General features: G+C 36.8%; 1 protein-coding gene across 2 annotated transcripts in view; it reads left to right on the top strand.

The window, feature by feature from the left end:
- Positions 1-22,828, top strand: part of LOC149569106 (DNA-directed RNA polymerases IV and V subunit 2-like) — a 261,527-nt gene that overhangs the window by 45,095 nt on the left and 193,604 nt on the right. The window contains exon 2 of one of the 2 annotated variants that reach the window (XM_089821887.1): positions 3,316-4,206. In XM_089821887.1, the coding sequence (XP_089678013.1) occupies positions 3,478-4,206 (729 nt within the window). In that variant the 5' untranslated portion in view covers positions 3,316-3,477. The remainder of the gene's footprint in view (positions 1-3,315; positions 4,207-22,828) is intronic. The other variant, XM_089821888.1, reaches the window with a different exon arrangement.

The following is a 22,828-nucleotide window of genomic DNA, read 5'->3' as shown; positions in this document are numbered from 1 at the left end:
AGGGGGGTGACGGTATCATTTTTTGACTAACAGACCATTACAATTACTATTTACATTACATGGATCAGCAATTTAATAAACTGATACTAACTTATTGAAATTAACCCCATCCATCCTTGAGGTCAGACACCTCCTCATGGGTCCCTTGTTCAGCTTCATTCTGACTGTTAACTTGACTGGGCACTGTATTCCAACCATCATGCTGTACTGTACCTTGCTCTTCCTGAATTTGGACTGAACCTCTAACAGACTGCTGATCAGCTCCCCAGCTGGATTGAACAGCACCAACCTGCTCCTGCTCCTGGTTATCTATATTTTCCGATCCTGTCTGAGGAAGCTCAGTTTGAGGGACGTCATGCAGCTGCCATTCACTAATATAATTGTTCAAATCATCCATTTCTGTTGGAGCCAAGAAGGATTGGAATCCTGATATATATTTTGCAATAGAATTCAATTTTATATTATAAATGTATTAATAATTGAACTTAGATAAGACATTAAAAACAATAAATTGTTAACATTAGAAGGAATCCAAATATTTTAGAATTCATCTATCAAATTTAAAACAATACATAAAATGAAAACATGAACGTAAAATGAAATACAGTAACCTAAAAAGTAATGTAGAATAAAAGCAAACAAACTAGTGTGCAACCTATTTCGCTTCCTGCAACTACCTATTGTAGATGATCTTGTCAAACAAGTTGATGTTCAACGTTCAACATTGATTTTGAGCTTCCATGGTGTACATTATTGCCAGATTCATTGTACAACAAGATGGCTCACTGTTGACTTTGCAACAATGTGCCGTCACCATTACCACATTACAGAGAGACAAAAATGATCAGAACTTTATTTTTGTAGATTGTTTTTGCATGTCTTGGGTCCTACATATAGAAAACATTTGGAAAACTATTGAAAATGTTAAAAGAAAATCCAGGCCTTTTTCCGCACAAAACTTAGGATGAAATTGAAGAGATTTTTAAGGTTCTTTTAGAGTTTGCCAAGTTTTGAACTTTTTGATAAAGTTTGGCAAATCTTGACATAGAATATAAGTTTTAACCTTTAAAATTTAAATGTATATTTTATTAACTAAATGTATGTGCATGCATTGAGCCCCCAAACTTGGACCCAAATCTGTTTGCTTGGCTCTCCATTATGGAGAGCCTTGGCGACGTTTGTTGGGCATGCTGTTTCAACCTTGCATTTGGATGTTCTATATTTAATTATTTCTTATATTTATTTATTATTTTGATCTCATGGGAAAGAGGGTGTCCCCCATTGAGGTGGCACTTTTGGTCATATGTCACATACTTGCAATGCATGAGAACTTCAAAGCATCTACTGTCATCTTGAAATGTAGGAGTATCTTAGGACATTGCAAGATCTGGGGTTTACTAATACTGAATGATATGATGCAGGTAAGGGCATGATCACAAGGAGTTACAAAGTGGACTAGGAATCTTGACCCACTAATGATGCATGTTATGACATGCTATAGTGCATTGTTTATGAGAGATATTTGTCAAAAGTGAAATATGAGTTGTGAGAATTCTTTTGATGGTATTGCGGGACATTATTTGGGTCCATGGAAATGCCTCTTGGTGTTTTTCTGTACCTCTGTCGGCCTTTATATTGAGGGTTTGAAAAGGTATAGAGGAGATTATCATAGGGTTATGTTGTCATTCTTATGCTACAGGAGTAGGGTTTTGATTCTCATGTTAAGGCTTGGAGCCTGATATGGCATTTTGACTTTTGTTGCGAAAAAAGACATTAGCTTGCTGCTTTGGAGGCTGGGCTTTTCCCTTAAGGGTTTTTAAGGGTAAATTTGTGTTACTCTTCTTTGTGTTCTTTCGTTCTTGCTGGATTTCTAAGTTCTGATTTATTTGCTGCTGAAAGTTAAAGTTTTGATATCTGTAAATTCTGTCCACATAGGATTAATGTGGGAAATGTTTGTGTCCTATTTTTGCCCTGCTTTTAAGCTTGTTATAGGTTTTACATTTGATGGCACTGGCTGTGAATGCGTGGCCTCTTCCTTTCCATTTGATATTTGAACCTGTGCTGCCTTTTTCTTTCTATGAACCTGTATAGTATTGAGATATGCTGGCTCCGGGTGGGCTATCTGGTATTTAAGAAAGAATGCTTGACTAGCAGGAAAGAAAGTGAACTACCACCCACCCAGCTAATACCAAAACGACCCAGTAAGGGTGCTTTCATTCAGGATCCAGCTCACCTGATAGATAAAGTTGGCCCCGCCGGCCCCTACTATCAGTGATGATGATAAGGTTGGCTGGAGAAGTGTTAAGAGCTTTGGAGACAGTCTGGCTTATCATGTGTATTTTATTGTTCCCATAGAAAAATATGCTGTTAATATGGGAGGTAACTTGACCATTTTAGGATAAAATGATGGCATGAAGGCCCATTCAAAGATTTGAGAACTTAAAATTGGCGAAATGGTTTGGACATGTCCAGATTGTTGGCTTCTGGGGTTTTTGAGAGAACATTTTTGTACACTGGATTTTAAGAAGTTCATCTTCTAGTAATTCCCAGAAATGTTGGAAGAGGAGAGCTAGAAATAGATCAGAACCTACTGCCTTGTCTTTGCTGAAGTGATGGTGGCTTTGAGTTGTATTCTTTCTTTAACCACATTATCATTGGATTTCCATATCATTAATTATCTTTGGATATTTGGAAGAAGTTTTTCCTGGGCACAGTGACTGTCAAGACTTAAACTAATTTGATAAATCTGGTAAGAGTTGTTTTTAATAATCAGTTACAGGGTTCATGATGTCCAATGCATCAGTTATCATGTAACCACCAGAATGATGCAATCTGTATTTCTAGATAACGTGCTCCTTTTCAAAAAGCTTTGCGGAGGAAAGCTTTTGTTTGGTCTGCCCACTTTATCTACTTTTTCTTGATTTTGTCTCCTGAGTATTTTCCCCTTGTTGTAAAGGGTAGAGTTCCTGCACAAGTCCTTGTTACTCAATCAGAAACACCTCTGGAATGTTGACATGTCTCTTTGGATGTTACTGTATGCTGGGCATTTAATAATGAAGTGTGCAGTAAGAATTATATGGTCCAATGGTAAACCTTGTTAATGTAGAATCATAATTTCTTTGTGTGGACGATAAAGTTATTTATTTTCTGTTAATAGGAAATAGGAATGTACAATATGATAGCTTTGCAAGTGAGTATATAGTGGTACACAAAAACATCCATTCTGAATTTTGTTAGTTTCTGGATTTCTCTCTCTTTTGTGCATTTGCTTCACAGAATTCATCTCTTAATGATGTTTACGTTTTTTGATGCCAGCTGGTAGCTTCCAACTTGAGAACATCTCTCTAGAGAATCATCTTTAGATGACCTGACAAAACTGTGTGTTCTTCTCTATGCATGAAAATTCATTAGTGGAAGAACGCGAACAAAATAAAGTTTGCAGTTGTGGCTGAACAGAGTGGGAGGAAAGCAAGTGAAATGAGCTGTCCAAATGAAACTGAAATTTCAGAAAGGATGGATATAATAGAGATTTCAGATGAATCCGATGATTCTGGCAGCAAGAATGCTGAAATAGAAACTATGGACGAGGAAATAGATGACTCTGCAACGGATAGGGACATATCAAAAGCAGCTGAGATAATTCATGCGGATGTCCTGTACAAAGAAGAGAAAGCAGATGGTGATCCATTCAAGTGGGGCCTGGGAGATGCTGTGGAAGAAACAGAGGATTTTGTGACGAGCATGGACATGGATGCAGGGGAAGTGGGAGAAGGAGCAAATCCGATAGATTTAACAGCAATTTCAGGAGCTGAAAGCAATGATGATGAAGAAGATGATACAGAGGGATCTGACAGTGAATTGTCAGATGAAGAATTGTATGCTTTTGTAAAGGATACTGCCAAAGCTTTCTTTTATGAATGGGGGCTAGTAAGCCACCAGTTAAATTCTTTCAATGATTTAATTAGTCATGGCTTACAAAGAGTGTTTGATGATGTTGGGGAATTTGAAGTAGTACCTGATCATAATCCTCGATACCAGAGATCGGATGTGACATGGGATCGGGCATCTGTCTCTTTTGGGAAGGTCACTGTGGAGAAACCTTCCTATTGTAACAAGGAAGGGAATTTACTGCCACTGAGACCTACTGAGGCACGTCTTAGGAACATGACATATTCATCCCGCATCTCTGTAGAAATGACAATAAAAGTAAGTAATTTTGTTTTATTTCTTTCTGTTTTTGGGTGTATCTGACTTGAATAAATTTTCACAATTCCAATTTGGGCACAGAACCTTTTGTTGTTCTTCCATATTGCCTTTGTTCTTATTTTTCTGTAGAGTCTTTATTTATTCTAATTTGCTTGCACTAAATGGCATACATAAGTATTTCTGTAATGTGGGTGTATGGTAATAGGCTGGCTTGTTGCAAACCATTCTGTTTACAAAAATCTTTGTTACAATCAAAAGTATTTATGCCTATGTTTTTGTTTTCCTCCTTGGGATGGGGGAAACATTAAAGGCATCCTTTGAAATATAATCTCTTTCTAATTCTGTCTTTCCTTAAAATATAGAAATCTGATTTTGTAATCTCCTTTTAGTACCTTGCAAAGAATTGTATAAAACATTTGGAAGACAGATATTTCTCTGAGAAATAGCAGCCTTTAATTGGTCTAGGAAATTTAAAAACTAATTCTACAAGTGAAAGTAACTCTGGTGTTTATTTTGTTAAAAATTATTTGTATATACAGAGCTGTTGTTTTATGTAGTATGTTTTGTGTGTAACAATACTGAGGCACCTCACAATGTTTTTATGAGACATGGTGGTAAGTGACACTGTGTTCCTAATGGTAACACTTCACTTGTTTAATAAACTCTTGTCATGTGTTGGATTGCTAAATCTTATACGATTCTCTTATCATTTGGGATGCAAATAACTGTTTTGAAAATATTAAAATATAATTAAATTTTGTAATTTTTATTCACACTGTTCATTTGTGTTTTTATAATATTTATTTAGCACATTATTTTGTTGGGCAAATCATCGAACTGATGTCATGCTTATCTTAAGAACAGACACTACATATTGATAAAGGCTAAAGCAATGCAAGAAAAGCTTCTGGAACAAAGTTTCTGAGATTGGTGTAACCAATAGAGATAATTGGATGAAATTTGGATGAAATTGGAGACTTAACTTCTGCAATTATAGGAAAATACAGTTCATACTTTCTGTACCATCTGTACAAAATGATGGATTGGAATTAATCTCCACAATATGCATCTTATGCGTGTAGTTATTGATTTTCATATAGTTTGTGTTAACTTTTTACTCACTTTTTATTTCTGTGGGTTTCTATCTTACAGTTCTGACATTCTGAGATGTTACTAGATCCAAACCCACACACACACACACACACACAGACACACACACAGACACACAGACATGCACATGCACATGCACATGCACACACACACGCGCGCACACACACACAGACACACACAGACGCACACACAAATAATTGGATTGAATTTGTCTCTGTAGCTTGCATCTGGTGTATGTGGTTATTTATTGATTTGCATCTTTTTTGTTTTGGCTTGCTTATCACTTTTTATTATTGTTGTGTCTATCCAATAGCTATATTTTTTTTGAGATTTTCCTTTCCCAACGAATCGATATAAAAAGCAGCAGGAGATCTCAAAATGAGATTTGTGGCCTTTGCTGACAGTGGCAAAAAGTGGTATCCTATGAGTCACAATTCCATCCATAATTTACAAAATATGTGCCATGGTAAAATTAATTTAGTAGCTGAAAGATCCCCAATACCGGATGTCTTGGAAATTGCTGTTTGTTTCAGAGTTTGAGTCTTTGGATAGCGTTTGGCATCTTTGGAAGACTTTGCTCAGTTCTGATTTTTTTTGTTTTCTTGCTGGTTTTTCAATTGTTTTTGGATTTTTGAAGATAAATACAAAAATAAAAGATAACTAACAAACAAATCTGAACTACATATAATAAACAACATTCACTATTGAAAATACTTGACAATTTGGAAATACCTCAAAACTGTACCAAGAATAATAATTAGATTTCTGTATTCAAATAGAAAGATTGCCAATGTTGATTGCTGCCTCAAAGACCAATGCCTCAGCTGCCAATAATGGCCGCCCAGCTGAAAATTGGTCTCCCACAAATGCAAAGCTGTCTAGGAAGAAATCGATTGCTCCTCTGATCTCAGTATTACCAATATCTCAGAATTCAATCACTCAAAGACTTGTTGAGGTTTGTGTCCCGACAATCCAAACTTGAGGGTTTCGTCCTAAGCCACAAAATTGGTCTCCCAAAGCAATTCCAAATATCATAAGCTTTAAATGTCAAAAGATGATTAATAATTAGGTCTCTATCTCCTTATAACTCCTCTCAAGTGCAAATTGAACCCTGAATGAAATTCACACCTCGCACTTTTAAATAAAATATAATAAAATAATTCACACCTCGCACTTTTAAATAAAATATAATAAAATAACTTTTTCCCAAATAAAGGCGTCCATGCTATAGGGAAAACATTACTTTATTAAAATTCCACAGCTCAAGGGACCAAAAAGTCTCTGGATAGTGAAAATTGTGTATAATAATTCAAGACCTTTCTAACGAGCTATAACACAGGCATACCTGACCAAATGAAGCAAATATCCCCTTATTTCTTCGAAATGACTATATTAAATAGCCTTATTTTAATTTATTTAATCGTCAACTTAAATATTTCCTATATAGCCTATAATAGCCCAAAATAATCAACCAAACATGAATTCGACCCTGTCACTTGTCTGTGATTGATGCTGGATGAAATGGGTCACCTAATAGTCCCTTCCCTAAAATCTAGGGATGCTCCTAAAAATTAGGAAACCCATCCTATCATCCTGAAATTGAAACCAGGAATTGGTCTCGAGAAACCTCATATCTGAAAACTACCACATCCTCCTAAATTTTAGGGAAACCTCCTAAAATCAAGGAACTGCACCAAACTGGCCCAAAATTGTTTGAAATGCCCTGTCCGACCACTGAATCCCCTGTGCGAGTCTCTGTCCAACACTGCTAGCCTATGAGACTCCCATGATAGGCTAACTCCCATGACTCTGATAGTCAAACTCCTAGGAGGGGACATGATAGTCCTCCCCTCTTGGAGATGCTTGCCCTCAAGAAACTGCAATGCGGGGTACTGTAAAATGGGTTCACCCTCCCAAGTGGCATCCTCTCTGGGGAGATCCCTTCAACGAACCAGATACTCTTGAATCACCTTGCTTCTCAGTTGGCATTCCCTCACCTCAACAATCTCCTTAGGAACCAATGTCAGCTTACCCTCCTCATCCAAGGGCGATAAATTGGGTGATGCTACAATATGCTTTTTCAGGCATGAAACATGGAACACATTATGAATCCAGTTGTTAGGTGGTAATTCAGCCTCATAGGCAACCTCTCCAACTTCTCTGAGTACTTTGTATGGTCCGTATAAACGAGACTTGAGCTTCTTAGCTCCTCCCCTTTTTAGGGTGCTTTGCAGGTAAGGCTGTAAACGTAGGAAAACTATTGTCACCCACCTCAAATGTCCTCTCAATCCTATGCCGATCAGCGTAGATCTTTTGCTGATTCTGTGCATGCTGTAAATTCTCCTTGAGAGACCTTATGATATCCTAGTTCTCTTGTAACCAATCCTGTGCCAAAGGAACCTTGCTGTCACTCAAAGCCAAATCAACAAAAGACAATGCCTCATAGCCGTAAAGACCTCTGAAAGGAGTCATATCAATAGACATATGGTCTGTAGTATTATAACAATACTCGCCCAAATACAAACAGCGCACCCATGCCTTCTGCTGTCCTGACACATAGTTGCGGAAATACACCTCAATCCAATTATTGACTATCTTGGATTGTCCATCTGTCTAAGGGTGGTAGCTAGTACTTGGGGTCAATTCTGTGTCTACAAGCTTGAAAAGTTCCTGCCAAAAAGAACTCATGAACCTATTGTTCTTGTCACTCACTATGGTCTTGGGAAGACCATGGAGTCTAAACACCTCCCCAAAAAACAACTCAGCTACCTAAGATGCTATGAAATCAACTGCACTTAGAAAGAAGTGGGCATATTTTGTTAGCCTGTCTACCACAACATAGATACAATCTTTCCCTTGAACTCGAGGAAGGGCTGTAATGAAATCCATAGAGATCCCAGTCCACTTTTGTTCCGTATAGGTAATGGTTGCAACAAACTGGTAGGGAAAGTATGTTCTGACTTGTTCTATTGACAAGTCATACACTCACGAACATGACATAAGACATCATCTTCCAACTTTATCACATGCTCAAAACCTCTATTTGGAGGTATGCCAGGGGGTATATCACCAAAAACTCTACAATGTCGGTCCATCATTGATTGCATATCAACATAGAATGCCTTGTCATCCTGACATTGTGGGAATTTTGGGCTTCACATAACATTGTGTGGCCCAAATGACATCATCATTTCTACTAGTAGATTCCATCCTGTGAGAAGACAGCTCCATAGGTCCACCATCTAAAGTTGCTCTCAGAACTATCTTCTTCCTGCCAAAAATAAACTCTGATTGCTTACGGTGACGGTCAATAATGTATCGAACAATACCCTGGAACCATTGCATACCCACAACCACATCTCAATTCTCTAATGGTAGCACATGGAAATCATCTATCAAAGTGTAATCCCCCATCTGAATGTTAAGCTGAGGAATCCTCCTAGTACAGCCCAATATTGCACCATTTGCAACCTTCACTCCAAACCCAACAAACTCCTCATACTGCAACCTACGTCTATCAACTAACTTCTGATCAATAAAATTGTGTGGCACTTGTGTCTACCAAGCTCATAACAAGCTGGCCTTAGAGCGTACTTTTCAATTGAAAGGCATGAAACCTGAGATAACTGGAGAGAGTAGCCATAGTAACCTTGGCGTCCAAAGGGTCGGGAGTGTCTAACTCCAATTGCGGGTGCTCCTGCTCAACCCCCTCTGGACTATCCTCATTATCAGTGTCAGGTATCTCCTCCTTCCCCATCTTAGATGTTACGTCAATAAAATGAACCTTGCCTTTACCAAGACAATGGTGATTGGGCTCCCATGGCTCCTTATAGGAGAAACATAGTTTTCTCCTTCTTAGCACGTTCTTAGTCTCCTGGTCCAATCTAGGGGAGGTCTAAATGGTGGTTCACCTCTAACCTGAGGGGTGTTGGCCATTTGTGTAGGCCGAGAGTCACTGAATGGCTTCTTATCTGCCTGATAAGAAGTAGGAGCAGTGTCCAATTTCAATGCCACATCAATAGCCTCCTTGAGAGTGTTTGGCCTGAATGCTCGCACCAACCCCTTAAGCCTATCTTGAAATCCCTCTATAAAAAGCATCACACTACGCTTTTGAGGCATATCAGGTACCATGACTGCAATACGTTGGAACTCATTAATATAAGCCTCCATGTGTCCAATCTGTCTAAGAAGTGCCAACTCCTAGTAGTAAAGCTTTGTGTCTTTCCGATCAAACCTGGTACTGAGGCATTTTGTGAGATCTGCATAGGAGTAAACCAAGGCATGATCTTGGGTGACTAATCTATGGTGCCATTGATCATAAGCAACCCCCTCTAAATGCAAGACTGCAAATTGAATAGCATCATGCTCAGGCAGGCCTCAAAGATAGGTATTTGTCTAGCTTGTGCACCCAAGCTCGTGCACTTGTACGACTAGTGCCATCATATGTAGCCAATGTAACCTTCCTAGTTGCTCTACTGTGGTCATTGTTCTACTGTGATCTATAGCCCCTTTCTCCTCTGAACTTGACAACGTCTCTCTGATGTGCACAATACTGGGGAAGAGGAAAAGCGTCCCTAACCTGTAATGAGCCTTGCTCAAAACTGATCACAAACTGCCCTTATTTGCTACTTGTAATTTTGTCAAACAGTTCATGTGCAACCTTGTGACTTGCTGATATAGCGTTTCCGTTTGAAGTTGCTTGATAGAAATGGTTACTAAGTTTTTTTTTTAAAAACTTCTACAATTACCATGCAAGCTCCTCAATGAAATATTATGCTTTCTTTCACCTTTTAATACATTCAGATAAAATACTAAGAAAATATGATGCATCTACAGCCAAGACATTTTTACAAACACTTGGCTTACAAACACAAGATCTGAATACAAAACTGTTATTTGTAACGGCTACTAATTCTCCACATCCAATACAATGTTAATATCAAAAGCCAAAACTCTGGCAATCATACATATGAGTGAATGCTTAAGTCTGATATAGACAGCCACCTACAACAAATGTACGCAGCAGTAATTCTGGACTTATTTCAGTCAATAATAGGCATGGTAACAAAAGGTAAATACCATTTTATGATCTCCAACTGTGATTCTGTGGTAACGACAGATTATAATTGCAGAATAAAAGATTTCTGATGATATTTAGAAGCTACAACAGATCAGAAATAAGCTACAGAATGCCTGAAATAGAGCGCCCATAACATGATCAAACTGGTCTTCAACCTTGCATTCATTCTGATTAGTAATAATGGCACTAATTCGATAGTATGATATCCTTAGAACTTACACAGCAATCATTGAACATTTACCAAATTGATTACAAGTCTGAAACGAATTAAAGTAAGCAAACAGAGTGCGTTGAGAACCTGATTTAATCTGCTAGGACTAGAGAATAACACCCAGAACTCCAATGCAGGTCAGAAAAGAGACTCTACATGGGAAAGAGTGAAACTCAAGCATCTCACTGTAGCAATTTTACTATTCACGAGTTACTGTAGTGCGGCACTATTCACGCGAGTACTGTAGCAGCGGATGAAAAAACTTGCAATCTGCTCTTAAAACCTTGAATAATTTGTTGATAATCTCTCCCAACAAGAATGATATAATTCCATGTGCCAAAGAAGGATGATTCATAACCAGCTATAAATGTTCTTCAACAATAAACTTCAAACCCTTGTAGAAAACTTCACCAATTTGCACAAATGAAAGAATTGAAGTATTCTTTCCCACAACTGCAATAATTCAGGGGTTATTTCACACTCTCAAAATTGCTATCAATGGGAGTTTTCGTTCCCAAATACAAATTGATTATCTGCAGACCACTTGGCTCCACAAATACTCAAGGAGAAGTCATCAATCATCAACATCAAATCTGCTTGCCTCAATAGTGAGACCTCAAGGTCTATTTAAGCTTTTTTCTTCTAGAGGTCGGCCTCAATAAAATAATATTATTTTTTTCTTTTTTGACTTTTAGAAGATTCCAATATTTTTTAATTGTTGCACTTTATAAAATATTATATTATTAATAAAGTGCATCTCAACATCAAATTATAAAATAAGGTTTCCATAAATAGAAACAATAATGATATATGATGGAAAACCTTATTCCAACCAAAAACTAAGCCAAGTAATCATTGAATGACTGCTAGATGACTCTCTCACCATGCCTCATTAGCCTTCCAGAGCCGTTAATAGGCTAATCCTGTTGATATGTCATTGTCAACTAGAAGGGGACATTACATAACCTTTGGAGGTAGGGCCCTTCACTGATTTGTGGCTGCCGTAATTGAATCTTAGAATCCCACCTCGGGTAGCTCTACCTGTGTTGGTTGCTCACCCAAAACAAACTGTGGAAGTAGGGGTCTATCCCTAACTGGTGTGCGAGGGCGTGCCTGCTTGGTGGAATGAAGGGAGCCCCCAACTGATGCGTGGGATCTATGACTATGCTGACTTCTTGCGATTGAAACTGATCTGCTCTGCCCATGTCTCTCATGCCTGCCTCTATGTCTATCCAACTCTATTTGTTCTAAGGTATTCTGCAACCTTTCCAAAGTCTAAACTACCTTGGGTTGTGTAGTGATGAGAGTTCGCATCATCTCCCTCTCTTCCTCCTCCTGCTGGATCTGTCTGACACCTCTTTGTTCATCTGCCATAGTGGGTTCTTGTTTTGTACCAATTTCCAAATTGTTTTGAGCTCTTCGACGAGTGTAATACTTGTGTAAGTCTGCTCTCCCCAGATGCATATAATACATATTCAATCCACCAATTAGTGACTGCCCAAATACTAATATGAGTTATCAAAACTTTTGATCCAATACCCAGAGACCAAATTGAATTATCAAAACTTTCTAACCAGTACCTAGATGTCAAAATGAATTATCAAAACTTTCTAGCCAGCACCCAGATGACAAAATGAATTATAAACTTATTAGCCAGTACTCATATGCTGAAGTGAATTATCAAAACTTTCTAGCCAGTAGTCAAATGCTGAAGTGAATTATCATAACTTTCTAGCCAACACCTAGATGCCAAAATGAATTATCAAGACTTTTTTAGCTAGTACCTAGATGCCAAAATGAATTATCAAAACTTTTTCTAAAATCTGTTGTGACAATTTCTCCCAAACCCTACAGGCTGGCAGGTTGTAAGCTTTGATACCACTGAAAGATGCCCATTACTGAAGGATTTGGAAATTGCTGTTTGTTTCACAATTTGAGTCTTTGGCTAGCGTTTGGCATCTTTGGAAGACTTTGCTCAATTATGAATTTTTAAATTTTCTTGCTGGTTTTTCAATTGTTTTTGGATTTTGAAGAGAAATGCAAAAATAAAAGATAATTAACAAATGAATCTGAATTACATATAATAAACAACATTCATTATTGAAAATACTTAATAGTCTCGAAATGCCTCAAATCATACTAGGAATAATAATAAGAAATGCAAAAATAAAAAATAACTAACAAATAAATCTGAACTACATATAATAAATAATATTCATCATTGAAAATACTTGACAATCTGGAAATGCCTCAAACCGTTCCAAGAATAATAATAAGATTTTTTGAAATATCCCTATTCGGATATTTTCTCATTTTCCTTTATAGTATATTCAAAACCGAATATTGCATATGTATTATGAACACAATTGAAAATAGTAGAAATACAAACCGACATTTATCCAGCCTCTTCTTGAATATAATATTCAAACTCAATTATAAGCAAATGTAGCACAAGACAACAATAAAACCAAAAGCTTCTCCACAAGATAATAATCCGTTATTTCCAAAATAACATTCAAGATTTGAGCATATAACAATGCATTACAAACTAGTAAGATAAAAACCAAAAACTCTTATAACTTCTAAAAATATGTTATTGTATTATACAACAGCAATACAATAACCAGCACTAACAAATCTAATCTTAAATGCAGATTAACGATTGGATTGGAATACTAGAATAAGAACTTGTAAGTGCATGTGAAACACTTGAACTGATGTCTCTTGGAACAATGGGTTTGCGTCCACTGTCTGCTAGCACAAGGGGCTACATCCTCAAATTAGCTGAAAGATGAAGCTTTTTGAAAACTCTCACAAGAGAGAAAACTGAACTGAATCATAAAATCAAGCATATCCAACAATGGGCCTCTTTTCCCTTTTAATACACAAACCAAGACTCTTCAACTTCCCTCTGGCTTTTGTCTTATTCTTTTGTGGCTCTTCAACTTCTTTAAGGCATTTCATCTTGTTCCTCCTTGACCTTTTGCCCTCTTTATAACATTAAATCGACTTTTTAATAATTTGAGTCTTTGTTTCATAGTCAATTTTAACATTGTATAAAATAAGTCTTCAATAGCTCTAATGTCCCAAAAAGGGGGACATTACAAATCTCCCCTCCTTAAAATTGCTTGTCCTCAAGCAATCAGTACCAAAATCCTATACAAATTTGCAGGTAGCCCTGTAGACCAAACAGAAAGCAATTCCAACCATATTGCGAAGCAAGAGGTCACTTTGCAATCTATCTCTCGATCGGGTCCCTGGATCCCATATAACTCTGCACCTGTGAACTGAACAACTTTGGTTATCATTGATACCACTGAATCCGACCTCAAACTGAGAAGAATTACAACAAGGTCTTCAACAAAGCATAAATACATATGATCAATACCTGAATCCCAATGCCTGTTGTCATAACCAGTCCATATGATAAGATAGAAATGCATCAGTGAACTATGCATAACCCAGAAGATGATGACAACCCGTCCTAAATAGATGATGTAATAAACAAGTCGCTCAAAAACTGAGTGTAACATCCTAGTTGCAACAAGTACCAAACTGTCATCTTCAATTTGGAGAATCTCCGAGTACATAGGTATTATGAATAAGAATGAAGCTGAAAGAGCATTCCCTATGATCAACAGACAACTCTTCTCAAAACTACACCAATATCTATCCAAAGATTGATGTAAATAATCTAACCAACTTTGGTATGGTTTGAAATCAGGAACCCAATGAGGACTGATCCTATGATGCATAACTGTAGTTCGTTCACCACTTCCATCCCATGATCCATATTCATTGCTAGGAATCATACCAGGATTCCATATCCTGAAATCAGAATCATCTTCATCATGATAATCAAAAGGAGAGTCGTTATTTGAAAAAGAGGATTATTGGAAATCCAATCAGCATCTACTTTAAACACTAGGTTATCGATAAGTTGAATGTGATTGAAAACTTTGGTACTTGGCCTTTTAGGACAACTATCAAAGTCATAAGTTTGTTGAATGCTATCAAGCTCAACAATGACCTCTTTGAAAAACTCGTGCCTTTCTTTATCCTCCTACTCCTGAGAGTGATTCGCAATCCTAATCTGATTTTCTGCTTCTTGAAGGAAAATCTGAGCATCGTTCAATGCCGCCTGTGTTTCCTTAAGCTCTCTATTGAGCTCATGAATCTCTTTTCTTTCTTTATTTAGCTGACCAACATGTGTTTCAGCAACCTTAGAATGTTATCCTTGTTGGAAAGAAAATACAAATATTCTGATTTCATAGTTTCAAGGCCTGTTTTGATCACTTGCAAATTAGAAACATGCCATTTTTCTTCCACTCTCTTATGAACCTTCTTGTAGAGATCCTCAACCACTTTGTGTGTGCTGTCATAACATATCAAGGATGCCACGACCATTTCTTCGTTAACCTTAAGCTGGTTTCTAAATGTATGCATTTCATTATCATGTTGATACAACTCATTGTCTTTTAGTGTCATCTTGGATTGTTCCTCTGAATTTTTGTCATGGGCGTAGGTAATATATGGTTCATCACAGAAAATTTTCAATTTGTTATTACCTTGTGTGCAACCTTCCTCACCCGCCTGTTTGTCAACACTAACTTCCAATTCACCAACATAAAAACTTATACCCTGGGTAATATCTTCTACGTGGTCGTTGGAAAACTTTAAATCAATGGTACTTGATTGCTCTTCTTTTTCGAAAATCTCAATTTGATGACCTTGATCTACTGGATATTCATTATTCATAGTTTTGCATTGGTCTTTTGCTAGGAGATCCTGTGCTAATTCAAAATACTTCCTTTTTGTCGTGTCATTCCTACTTTTGTGCTCTAAATGAAAATCCAAGTAATCATTGAATGATAACTCATTTTGAATTTTGGTAAAAAGTTCTTCATACTCTCCATAAATATCAAAGATTTCTGCACTCATATTGGCTTTAGACTTTTGGGCTAATTGCTCTTGTAGTTTCATAGTATCTTTTAAGATTTTACCCCAAAATCCTTTATTTGCCAATTATAAAAAATGGATACCCCTTGGAATTGAAGGAAACTGATGTACATGGATTTTTAACAATGCTGTTGTAGCACTTTGGAAAATGTTATAACAAGGAATGTCCAGAGTGTTTTGGGCTGAGATTGCTTGCTGCCTTGAGGTATTGATAATCGACATTTCAAACCATGAACTCTGCGGCACACTAGATGTGACTGTAATTCTGAATTTATCTGTGTAATGTTATTGCTAGCAATGTTATATCACTGTTTGCCTTCTGCTTATCCTGAGATGAATGCAATCAGTTCCTTTTCTTAAACACACTTCCAGTTCTCAAGTGAGGGCACGATACTTAGCAACACTGTTTGTGATAATACCAAGACCTTCCTTTATCTAACTTTAAACCCCGAATAGAAATATTTGGTCACTGTCTCTGTACGTTATCTAAGATTTGATGCATCATGTTCTTAATCGGATGTACGTTTGCTGGAATTAGATGTTTCTATACATTGAGTCCACCCAAAGACACTTCATATGGATTGATGATACTCGACAAATGCTATAAATATTTTACCTCAAGGAAGCTTTTCATGTTGTATGGTTTTCTCATCCTTGCTGACTGTACATCTTCTCGTGCATTTATTATCATCTTCATCTGAAGAAAATTCCAGAGTTTCTACAATGTCATCCTCTCCAATTGCTGCTTCATCATGTGAATAGGATTTGTGGGGCATTTTGGAGTTGGAAGCAACATCTTTATTTGACTTCTTTTCAGGCAGCCAATTCTTGTTAAATACTCCAGCTCCTCTTCAACGTCATCATGATCACTTTCATCACTAGCCTTAGAGAAATCCTTTGTTAAGTGTGTATCTTTGTCATCCACAACATTAACACTAGATTCTTGTAGATTTGCTTTTCTTTGCTCTTACCTTTGTTGTAGCATAAACAGATACCACGACCAGCTTCCTTATCTGTTTGAAGAAACGTTGCTATAGAAGTTTGATCCTTTAGTGCGAAGGAAATTTCTTCTCGCTTCTATCAGTATAGTCATTACAATTTTTTTTCAACATGCTCTAATAGTTGCTTTACTTGTTGACGAGCCCTGTCAATTTTGGTATATCTGTTGGATTGACGCAATCGAACAAGCAAAATAAATGCCAACTCGGGGAAAGATATAGAATAACTCAAATGTTCAGCTAAATGCTCAAGCACAGATAAAACACATTGTTGAAAAGTCAAGAGATTTCCCAACTCCTTCAATAGGTGGCCTATTTAATTCTTGAACCCGCTATAGGCAAGCTTTAAAAGATAATATCCCAAATTCCCATTCAATTCGAATCCTTACTCATGGCAAAATTCGATTTCTAAATTCAAAGTAACAGATGACTTGGAAAGCAAACACAAACAAATTCCCTAAAGCAATGTAGATACCACAAGCATCTATAACTGAAGTTCTGCTTCCTATATCCAAACGTGTCCAAAGGTACCTATCCTCAATCCCACCGATAGCCAATGAAAAATATATACCTTTTAAAACTCCACTATAGATTTCATAATTTCTGAGACCACCCGACGGTTTTGTTTCATGTGATTATGTAACAGTTGCCTCATAACCACAGAATCTCTCATTACACCCAAGCTAGACTCGTTCTGACGTTACTCTCCTTTACGGTTATCATTAACAGGTTGGTTTCACCTAACGGAAAGAACTTTGTGGTAACACCCCACCTTCGTTATTCCTTAACCCGCGACAATCTGACACTCAACAAAAACCCCCAAGAATGCTCCTGCAATGATATAATCCTTATTCGATAACTCTAAACCCGAGTTGTCTGATATTGCCTTTAGAATTTGAAGAGACACCCGAATAATGAGAACTGCATTTTAAAGACCCACCTCTTTCCAAGAGCTACAATTTGCAAGCATGTAAATGCTTGATGAGTGTTCTCTATATTATTTATAGCTCCAAAATTAGTGCTAGCCCTGGAAGGATTACATGCTAAAGTTTTCTTCACGGGAAGACTATTGTTCTCCCCATGTGTTGTGCCCAAAATAAAGAACACAAACTTTGATTTTGTAGAAACCTCCCTTCCGCTAAAGTTGGTGTTCTATGTTGTGATGTTTGATTGAGAACTCCCGTTCTAATCCTTGCACCGAGAATTGAAATAATGCTCGTTAGAAATGTTGTTATCCCTGGGATGTTAAGCATGCCATTTTCACCCAACTACAATCACTTTCCCATCCTCGATATGCCAAGCAGTGCTCTCTAGATGAAAAGGTGCCTCGTCGTGTTAATATAGAACAACTCTCGTCGAATGAGCACTCAACTAATCAGAAACATCATCAAAAACTTCACCAAAAGAGGCCACTCCATGTAAGGTCACCAGGAGGGAGTTGCCGTTGTTTGTCTGAAATGCTTCATGAAGGAAGTTGTATCATATATTAATTCCTTTGCACTTCTCACAAAACAATGAGGCAGCAACAAATTTTTGCTTCTCCGCTAAGGCCTTCACGATTCTAGCACCATTAAGTTATTTCAGACCTATCCTTGTGAGCTTGACAATATACGATATTGAAATAATAAATTTTGAATTGCTACAATACATAAAGTTTTGACAGTTATAAAATCTTCATTGCCTTGTGTTTTTTTTAGTACATACACTTTGGCATAACTGTCTGTAGAAAATATCTCTGCCAACACCGTCAGCTTTATTTACTCCTTAAAGTTCCGAGAGTAATATTTAGAGTACAAAACCTTAGATAAAACAATATTAAATTCTTTAGTAATATTTCTGAATCAAACCAGCTCCTTACAAATTTATTTGTTTGATGAAATTTTACCAAACTCGGAGCCTCTATAATTATTTCCTAACCTCACAGGTTAGCAGGTTCGGAGCTTTAATACCATTGAAATATCCCTAATCGGATATTTTCTCATTTTTCTTTACAGTATATTTAGAACTGAATATTGCAGATGTATTACCAACAATCGAAATTAGTAGAAATACCAACCGGCATTTATCCAGCCTCTTCTTGAATATAATATTTAGACTCAATTATAAGCGAATGTAATATGAGAGAACAATAAAATTAAAAGCTTCTCGACAAGATAATAATCCATTATTTCCAAAATAACATTCAAGATTTAAGCATATAACAATGTGTTACAAACCAGTAAGAGAAAAACCAGAAAACTCTTATAACTCTTTAAAATATGTTATTGTATTATACAACAGCAATACAATAACCAACACTAACAAATCCAATCTTAAAGATAGATTAACAGTCAGATTGGAATACTAGAATAAGAACTTGTAAGTGCATGTGAAACACTTGAACTGATGTCTCTCGGGACAATGGGTTTGAGTCCACTATCTCCTAGCACGAGGGGCTATGTCTTCAAACTAGTTGAAAGCTAAAGCTTTGTGAAAACTCTCACAAGAGAGAAAATTGAACTGAATCATAAAATCAAGCATATCCAACAATGAGCCTCTTTCCCCTTTTAATACACAAACCAAGACTCTTCGGCTCCCCTCTGGCTTTTGTCTTATTCCCTTATAGCTCTTCAACTTCCTTAAGGCATTTTGTCTTGTTCCTTCTTGACCTTTTGCCCTCTTTATAACATTAAATTGACCTTTTAATAATTTGAGTCTTCGACTTATAGTCAATTTTAACATTATATAAAATAAGTCTTGAATATACATTTTTGCATTCAAATAGAAAGACTGCCAATGTTGATTGCTGCCTCAAACACTGATGCCTCAATTGCAGATAATTAGTGCCCAGTTGAAAATGGGTCTCCCACAAATGCAAAGCTGTCTAGGAAGAAACAAATTCCTCCTCTAATCTCATTGTTACTAATATCGCAGAATTCAATCACTCAAAGACTTGTTAAGGTTTGTGTCCCAACAATCCAGACTCGAGGGTTTCATCCCAAGCCACAAAATCTCTCTCCCAGAGCAATTCCAAATATCATAAGCTTCAAATGTCAAAAGATGATCAATAATACGGTCTCTATCTCCTTATAACTCCTCCCACGTGCAAACCGAACCCTCATTGAAATTCACACATTGTACTTTTAAATAAAATATAATAAAATAACATTTTCCCAAATAAAGGCATCCATGCTATAGGAGAAACATTACTCTATTAAAATTCCATAGCTCAAGGCACCAAAAACTCTCCGGATAGTGAAAATCGTGTATAATAATTTGAGACCTTTCTAACAAGCTATAACACATTGGCATACGTGACCAAATGAAGCAGATATCCCCTTATTACTTCGAAATGGCTATATAAATAGCCTTATTTTAATTTATTTAATTACTTAGGAAATATTAAAATATATTAAAATATTTTACATGTAGCCTATAATAGCCCAAAATAATCAATTAAACATGAATCTGACCCTGTCACCTGTCTATAACTGACGCTGGATGAAATGGGTCCACTGGCAGTCCCTTACCTAAAATCTAGGGATGCTCCTAAAAATTAGGAACTCATCCTATCATCCTCCAAACTAAACCATGAACTGGTCCTAAGAAACCTCATATCTGGAAATTGCCACATTCTCCAAAATTTTAGGGAAACTTCCTAAAATCAAAGAATTGCACCAAACTGGCCGAAATTGTTTGAAATGCCATGTCCGGCTATTGAATCCTCTGTGTGAGTCTCTGTCCAACACTGCTAGCCTACAAGACTCCCATGATAGGCTAACTCCCATGACTCTGATAGTCAAACTAAGGAGGGGACATGATAGTAGTATATTTAGCAAGAATCTGGTAACAAAAGATATATGACAACGAAGAGGTAGAAATGATGTGAATGGCATCAAAGTAGATCATGCTGGAATTCCTGTGAAAAGAAATAACTAAAACATTCCATTATTGCATGAACTGGACTATGAATCTCTTGTAAAGGTGGTGGGTATTCAGTGTGTATTGTGTGACTTGTATTGGGGAAAAGCTTAATGATGGTTTATAAGATGCATCTTCATAGTGTTCAATGATGGAAACCATATCCCAGTCCCCACATTAACCTCTGATCCTATCAAGATGTGGTGGTAGGGTCTTTGTTTGTGCTGCATTAGTGTGCTTCATTCCAAATCCTATCAAGACATGGCAGTCAGATCTTTGTTTGTGGCACATAAGTGTGCTTCATTCCAAAGTTATTGAGCTTTATTTTTTTTTCCATTCTTCAACTTTTGGGGATCTCACGACTCTTTGGTTTTAGGTCTAGCTTGAAGAGGACTTTATGTTGCATGCTGCTTTGATGATTACGAACTATAAGTGTAATGGAAGTTGGATTGAGATGTCTACCTAGAAGAAACATTTTAATTCTATGCAGCAAACTCAGTGATTTTGCGGGACCTTTTGTTGCTACATTTGCTTCCTCGAATGGGGGAGATCTTATTTTCTCCTAGGGTTTTATTCCAATTGTTCTTTATATGTTTATTTTTATGATTGCTGGTTTGGGTTCAACTCTTTGACCTGCTAGTGGAATTTTGGTATCCCTTTAAGTTTTAAAGAGTCAAAGAAGTCAAGAAAGTTCTGCTTTCTAGAATATCCTAGAATTGTGTCAAGGTTCAGGTAGGAATGAATATAGATAAGGCTCTTACAAAAGCCAGTACTCTCAATTTTGGACACTAAACAATAAGCATATATGATGGCCGTAAAATGTGAACTAGGAAAGTTTGCCTGAGTACTGCACAATTTTCAAGGATCCATTGCATAAAAATTCAAGATTGTTATGAGAAAGGGCCATTCGAGGACGCAGACAATTTCGAAAAGTGAAGTATGTGTGATGATCAAAATAACAAGGATCGTGCTGATAAAGGGGGTGGGGTTGGGAGTTGTTTGAGATAATCTAGAAGGGCGAAGGAGGTTGATCCTTTGTAGGATGTTTGGGGATTCTAAACATAGCAAAAGGCTTGATCGGTTTGCTTTGAATAAACTATAAGAAGGGCTTCGCGAACATGTTGAATTTCTCTGTTATTTGAATGATCTTGTGGTTTAGGAGGAGAATTTGGATGAAGACGTTCCAAAAATAAGACTCTTGTGGAGGTTTAAATATGGGGTGCATTTTATTTGGAAGTTGAGATTGAAGAGGCGGAGATTACTTTTTTCCAACACTGACAAAATCAAAATAAGCTAGAAGTCTAGCAAACATATTCAAGGATGGAAATGCTGTTAGCAAGATTTTAAGATCGTGGAAAGCAAAAGTAGATATTGAAAGTTTAAAACAAATAACGAAGAAGAACCTCTTCAGTGAAAAGGTCTAAAAAGAGTCCGTGTCTAATATTCATTTTCAAAGATAGCTAGATTACAGACAGAAACAAATAACATCATGGAAGTTGAGTTAAATTGGATGTACAGTTAAAAAGAAAAATAAAAATAAGACTTGTTCATGGAATTCTAGGTGTACATCTACTTACTATAAAAGTTGCATAGGTTGTTAAGCACTGCTCACTAAAGAAATGTCGGCCTATATGATGAGAGAAAAATCGAAGTGGTTAATTTTAAACTCTAAGAGTTAAGTACAAAAATAGATAGTGATGCAAGCACACTTAATGGAGTGTGAAATTGTTAAAGATGAAAGAGGAAACCGGAATAAGAGATGTTTGATGTAACTAATTTGCTTTGAGGTTTGGGTTAAGATAATTGAGAGCATCACCATCTATAAGTAGAAAGTCTAATGTAGGATTCGGTAATGCTCACACAGGTTGTACCTTTGAAGTTTGAACCTTTGGAGTCAGGGTGGACAATCTCAACAAAACATGAAATTGTCAAAGGTGAAAGAGGGAACCAGAATAAGATATGTTTGATGTAACTTATTTATAGTAAGGTTTGGGTCAAGATAGTTGAGAGCATCACAATCTACAAGTAGAAAGTCTATTGTAGGATTTGATAATGCTCAAATAGCATGTGCCTCTAAATGTTTGGACTCAGGGTGGACAATCTTAGTAGGAAGTTGTCTTCTCACCTTAGGACCTTTCCTATCAATGATGAACCTTTGGTGGTCGAGGAAAAATAACTTTTTGATCTGGCTTGTAAACAGGGAAAATAACTCATCATTGAAAAGATGCTGATTCACTTTACCGGAACTAAGACTAAAGGGACTAGGTTGCTTCAACATTGATATAGAAACAAATATATTTCCTCACCAAGGTTTCCCCATCCACGCGTGATTTGACTGTATGAAAGGGGTGCTTAGTGTTCCAC

The sequence above is a fragment of the Cupressus sempervirens genome, chromosome 3 (genome assembly GCF_028749045.1).
Source record: "Cupressus sempervirens isolate cs-2001-9-10 chromosome 3, ASM2874904v1, whole genome shotgun sequence".
Classification (NCBI taxonomy): domain Eukaryota; kingdom Viridiplantae; phylum Streptophyta; class Pinopsida; order Cupressales; family Cupressaceae; genus Cupressus; species Cupressus sempervirens.
This window is presented reverse-complemented; position numbering and strand designations above follow the sequence as displayed.